The sequence below is a fragment of the Octodon degus genome, unplaced genomic scaffold (genome assembly GCF_000260255.1).
Source record: "Octodon degus isolate 3935 unplaced genomic scaffold, OctDeg1.0 scaffold00049, whole genome shotgun sequence".
NCBI lineage: Eukaryota > Metazoa > Chordata > Mammalia > Rodentia > Octodontidae > Octodon > Octodon degus.
In genome coordinates, this window is record NW_004524625.1 from 10,143,792 (window position 1) to 10,149,955 (window position 6,164).

General features: G+C 42.1%; 1 protein-coding gene across 1 annotated transcript in view; it reads right to left on the reverse strand.

The window, feature by feature from the left end:
- The window catches only part of Dlg2 (discs large MAGUK scaffold protein 2), a 1,516,571-nt gene that overhangs the window by 330,994 nt on the left and 1,179,413 nt on the right, over window positions 1-6,164 (reverse strand). The window contains exon 13 of the mRNA XM_004632548.2: window positions 3,717-3,819. Within this exon, the coding sequence (XP_004632605.1) occupies window positions 3,717-3,819 (103 nt within the window). The remainder of the gene's footprint in view (window positions 1-3,716; window positions 3,820-6,164) is intronic.

Consider the following 6,164-nt stretch of genomic DNA (forward strand, 5'->3'; position numbering starts at 1 on the left):
TGTGTGTGTGTGTGTGTGAAGTGATTCTGGAGTAACTTTGAGAAGTGAATGTAGGTGATTTAAGTTTTTATAAGAATTTGCTTCCTGCAGTGCTTGATGAATTAGTCCTAAAGTATCAGATACATAATCTTTAAGAAAATAACTTCATGATTTCTTCTTATTGTTAAGGCAATGTATGTCAATTTCAAAGGAAGAATATGACACAACTGAGTTCAATAATAGGGTAAAAATCAGTCAAGTCACATCACCAGAGAGGAGCAAGATTCCGAGTTGGCTTCGGTTCTCCTGCCCTGAACCACATAGTGAATAAGACCGATGGTGGATCGAGTGATGCAGACAGCAGGGACTACGCTCGTCGTAGGCCCCGAGAAGGTGTAAAGTCTTGGGCCCTTCCTGGCCGAGTGAGGCTTCCCGGGGAAGACATCTCTTGCTGTATTATAACAATCACAGTTGCTAACAGTTATTTCAGAAATGTGTGGAAAACTTTGAAAGTCAAAGTCGGAAGTGGCTTCACATTTTGCACCACACTTATTTAGCAAATCTCTTTTTGTCTTTGAAGCAAAAGTTAATTGTAAGGAAGCAAAATTTAAAAAATCCTTTCAATCTTCAGTACACTTCACGAGGACACTTTGGTATTGAGGTGTGAAAGCCCTGCATCCCTCAGTGCAGCAACTCTTGTGGGAACACGGATGGTAACACCAGATGTATCAGTGAGCAGCACGCAGGGACAGTGCCTGCGTGCCCGGAGCTCTCAATCTTAAGCGTCAGCAGCGTGCTCTCTCCCTCTGAAACAGAAACCCACTGAACTTTCGAGGAGGTCTGCCTCCATCCCCCCTTCCCTGGAAGCGCCGCTCTGCTTCACTGTTAGGGGTGCTCTTGGCTTATGCTTTCTCGGAGGCTACATAATTCTTAGAGATGACATCATTATCATAAAAGCTGGTCCTGTGGCACAGGGCGCCGATCTCGGTCAAGTCTGTTCTCTTTTTTCTCTTTTTTTTTTTTTTTTTTGCGGAACCAGGGATCGAACTCAGGCCCTTGTGCTTGCCAGGGAAGCGCTTATTCCACTGAGCCATCTCCCCAGCCCTCGGTCAAGTCTGTTCTCAATAGAATAAAAATATCCTTGAGGACAAATACGCTACATTACTTGGATAGAAGGCAATTTTGCTCTAATATCTAGTAACGTTGAGAAACACACTGATTGCTACTAAAGCAGGTAAATGTGACTAAAAACTACGTTTCCTGGAAGCCTAGTTCTGCTCCATCCAGAAAGAGCTGTCATACAATCTTCTTCCTAAGGTGCTCTTGCTGTAACAGTCTGGCCTGTTACTGCGCTGGTGTGAACAAAGGACCTAGGGAGAAGCTTTGGATGGGCTCTCAAAACATACTGATTTCACTTATTTTAAAGGCAAATTGATCATTGCTTGTTAAATCAATTTTACAATTTAAATATCCCTAAATGACCAGAACAAAAATCCAATTAGTTTTCCATTCAAAATGATAGTTCAATTAAGGTTTGGTCACACATAAAATTTTCAAAGGGGAGAATAAAAGTGATTATTTCGTGTTGCTATTACATTTCTGACTGATTTAAATCTGTGACAAATTAGACCATATTTAGACTACTAATACAAGGAAGTCATTTTGTGAATTCAATCTGTATGCTGGCATTTTGAAAGAAGATTTTTGTAGTTAATTGCAGGTTTCTTTGGAAGTACTTTAAAAGTTAATTTATATGCTTTATAAAACATTCATTGAATCTGCATCTTGATAAAGTACAATGTATTATTCAAATTAAGTATGCTGCTTCAGGGACACTCCAGTGAGGAGATGGTGATTTAAACTGATAGAACTAGAAGATGTTTATCTTTGTAATCTTTCAAGCTTGAAATCATTCTGCCAAAGATTGTTTGAATGCTTGACAATTTCTAAAAGTTTCTAGTTGGTATAACTGTAGTTCTAACCATCTTTTTTTTTTTTTCTAACCATCTTATCAGCCTGAAGAAGCATTTGAAATGTTCAGAAATGGGAAAACAGGGACATGTATGACACATAGTAGGACATGGTAGAGGGCACACAGTTTAAGTTTGAGGGAAAACAGCTAGAAAGATACTGGAAGGTTCCTATTAATTTTTTTTTTTACTCTGTATGACTTAGAATTTGGTGACCTGGTGCTACCACTGAGCTTTTCTTTTTGTTTTACAATATATACTTTTGGAGTCATTTACTTCCTTTTTTTTTTTTGCCATTTACTTCTTTCACAAAATGAATGCGCTAATATTTAAGAAGCAGAAAGACTTTTCAAAACTCTGTGGGAAGAGATGGCGCCTGGGTGCGTCACGTTTTTTAGTTTTTAATTTTATGTATTTAGTACAGGGTCTCACTACACAGCTCACACTCATAGTGAGCCTTCTGTTTCAGCCTCCCCAGCACTGGGTTACAGGCACACAACATCATGCCCAGTCTTCATGGCCAGCTTGGTGTGCCTGTGGTGGGGCCGCCACAGCACGTGGTACCAGAGATTGAACCCAGGTCCTTGCGCTTGCCCAGGCAGGCACTTAGACCGCTGAGCTATCTCTGTGGCCCTCACATTCATCTTTGAATGTCACGAAACCCCTCCTTACCAGCCCTCTGGCATAGCTGGCACAGAGCATTGAGACAAAACATTTATAAAAAGTTTTGTGTAGTTTCCATGCCAATTTTCATTCTAAAGTCAGCACAAATGAGGGTATCACAGCAAAACGCACGTAGGAGAAAGTCTTTTGTTCATTCTTTGTGTGTCAGCCAGCATTAATGATAAAACCTAACTTGCCACAGGCAAGACACGAATCGCAGTCTTCTAAACAGAACAGAGAAGTGAGCAAAGAACACTTTGAAGCGGCCAATCATCCCATGCCCGCATGCAGTGTTGGTGGCATCCTGCACCCTCACGTTCAGCTAGCTGTATGATACGCTTCTTTCTAGCCATGCAGATTCAAGAAAATTAACTGCATCTCTTATACACAAAACCCATATTCCTCTTTCATTTGACATGAAGTCTAGCCCTGTGTGGTGTCTTAGGTATGTATCATTAGCAAAACACAGTCCATAAATGAATTTGTTGAGATATCAGCTACACAATGGTTAACAACCCAGTTGTCATCTCACTGACCTCATTCTGATCATAGAAATAGATGTTTAAATAGACCAAAACGCAGAATGTATTAACTCCAATTTAGGACATCTCTTCAGCTTCTCAGTTGGCTAACCCAATCGATGATGCTGATGCTGCCAAGTCTTAGGGCTCACAGTGATTTATTCTGAACAAGGAAACATGGAGCAGAAAAGTGGGGCTACGGGGACATCTACAGCCATGTTGGTGTTAATAAGAGCTGTGTTCATGCCACAGGAGAGAATGCCATCTACTTGAATAGTCTATTTCTGGAGAGGAAATTTCTCCCCTTTGTTTGCTTAATCTAAACAGTTTCCAGAGGAGCCATTGGTGAATAAAATAAAGTTGATGCTGCTTATTTGAGTTCTGATCCTCACAGTGGCCTGAGGTTTTCCTGGAAGATTAGAGGCAGCAAAGTCTTGGTTCATTGAATACGAAACATTAACTTGCACGCTAGTTAGTGCTAAGGCATTTAGGGGTGACTGTTGTTACAAAGATGGTCAGTAATGCTAGGTACGCCTGCACACCACGCACAGAAGAGCATCGCAAGGTTGGGGCTCTGACTGACCTTCCGGTTGATATTGGGCTATGATGGTCACTGTCTGTCCAGCCCCCTTTAATGCAGCAGCTGCCTGTTCATGAGACGCCCCACGGAGGTCAATGCCATTCACCTGAAAGAGAAGAAACCAGAAAAGCTCAGGCACAGTACCTGCAGTTTGATAGAGGACCAAGCTTCTGAGAACTCGCAGGCTGGCTACGATTATGTCTTATATCCTCAAACCCTTTGGTCATCACTCACATGCTTCTTCGCATGTTTATTGTACAGAATTGATAACGTAGGTAGCAGGGAGATGAAATTTTATCTTGCAGCGTTCGTGGCATGTTCTGACTAGACTGGAAACATTTTTATTCATCCATGTTTGCTAGCGTGGTAATGCATGCATTTAATAAGCCCCTGTGAGTTTCCTAGATTTGGGGGTAGATAGGAGCTCTTGGAATTAGAGGGAAAACAGGATAATGAAGAGAGACACATGTAACGTACACAGACAAGAGTGTGCTGACAGTTTAATGTATTCAGATGCGGTTCTGGGGAGAACGGAGGAATTTGGCTGGCTCTCTGCCAGGTGCTGCTCCTCGGTCAAATGCCTGATTCTATCATACTGAGCTTGGTGAGACAGCCCTGAGTCCTGTTCCAAAATAAGCCTGACTGCCCCATTTCATATGCAAAATTCCATAATGAATTCTGACTAAATGAAAAAACTGTGCTTGGAGTTTATTTTGCCCTTGCAAACTGCCATTATAAGGATTCTACTAAAAGAGAAACAGACCAGCTAAAAACAGGCTCCAAACTGCCAGGGTAAAAATCATCTATGAGTCAAATTTAGGAAGAAGCAAAACTGAAACCTTTTGAGTTAGTTCAGTGTAAGTCTACACAATATAATCGCTAAAGGCTGTGTGTGCTGCAGAAGCGGGTCAGTAATAAGCAAAACCCTACGAAGCATTTCTCCCTGCAGTGAATACACAGTAGGTCAGCTTCTGACCGACAGAGAACAAGACTTTTTTTTTTTTTTTGCAGAACCAGGGATTGAACTCAGGCCCTTGCGCTTTCCAGGCAAGCAAAGACTTTTACAGATAGTGTCAGAAATCTGCAGGTTGCTAAGGCCCGTAAGAGGAATGAAAGGGCCGATCAGCTCACCTACCCGCATAGTGGATCCCCTCGCTCGGCCTGCCTCGACCCTCCTGGCCTGTGACACTGCATGGCAGGTGGGCATGGGGCTCCCACTCTGTCTCTTCTTCAGGCCTGGAGCGTCAGTACTCTTCTATTCTCATCCTGGCCCTCTGATAACAATTTTAAGTTTCCTTATTTGCTTTTGCAGTTTTGCTTGGCTCTTCTCTGACCCTATCTCAGTAAACTCTCTCTTGCAAGTATGCATTGCACGGTAACCCCAGGAACTCCACTGGGCCAACCTGGTCTGGCTGGTCACCGCTAGCTGGCTGTCATTTCTGAATTTCAATGTTTCCCCACTCAGAGGGAAGGCAGCATTAGGCTGTGTGAGGCTGGAGGTTCTAGGAACTCTAAAATTCCAGACGTACTCAATGGTAGAGGTCAGTAATGTCAAACATGAAGCTATTTACTGCATCAGAAGTGTGACCCTTGTAAGCAGAAATAGGAAAAGCAACTCCTCCCACACCCTGGCCGTGAAGTGTGCACCTTTAGGCATCACATCAGCTTTTCTCTTATCAAGCAATTAGGTTCACTTGTTAAAAAAAGATCATGGCAAATAAATTGCCTCAAAAAGGTACAGAAACAAAAGGTAAAAATCCCCTTCCCACCTCCACATCAGTGGTAACCACTTCAGTGTATGTGCCTTAGGAACTCACCGTAAGCACAGCCACATGCCCTCATTTCGGTTGCCCTCTCAACTGCATATTTTAATATACTATTCAAGTTTTATTGAACAGTAAATGTCTTACACTCAGCGTTTTAATATTTGTCATGTCATTTAACAATATACAGGGACGTTCTTCACACCAGCTTACATAGTCCTACACAGAGTGGAACCCTCATGTTCCACAGGGTGAGAGCTCCAGTGTTTAGTGAGATCTTCCCTGATGTGGTTGGGACGGCGTCCTGTTGGCTCACTAGAAACACTTCTGAATATCTTTCTGAAGAGTAAATTCCCTGGAAGTAGACTTCCCAGGTCAGAAGGTACATACATGATTTGTTTCTTTTAATTTGATAGTGTGCATTTGAAAATTACTCTTTATTACTTAAACATGCTGAAACTACTAAGAATAAAGCAGAAAGCGCATTATTTCATTCACCAGACAACATAAATGAGTTGATCTGCTAAGCAAAATTGGTACACACACCTACTTGCACATGTAAAAAATTAAAGCACTAGAAAACCATAAAAATATGGGGCTGAGAAGATGGCTCAGTGGAAGAAGCTCTTGCCTGGCAAGTGCAAGGGCCTGAGTTCAACCCCCACTTCCGCAAAAAAAAAAAAAAAAA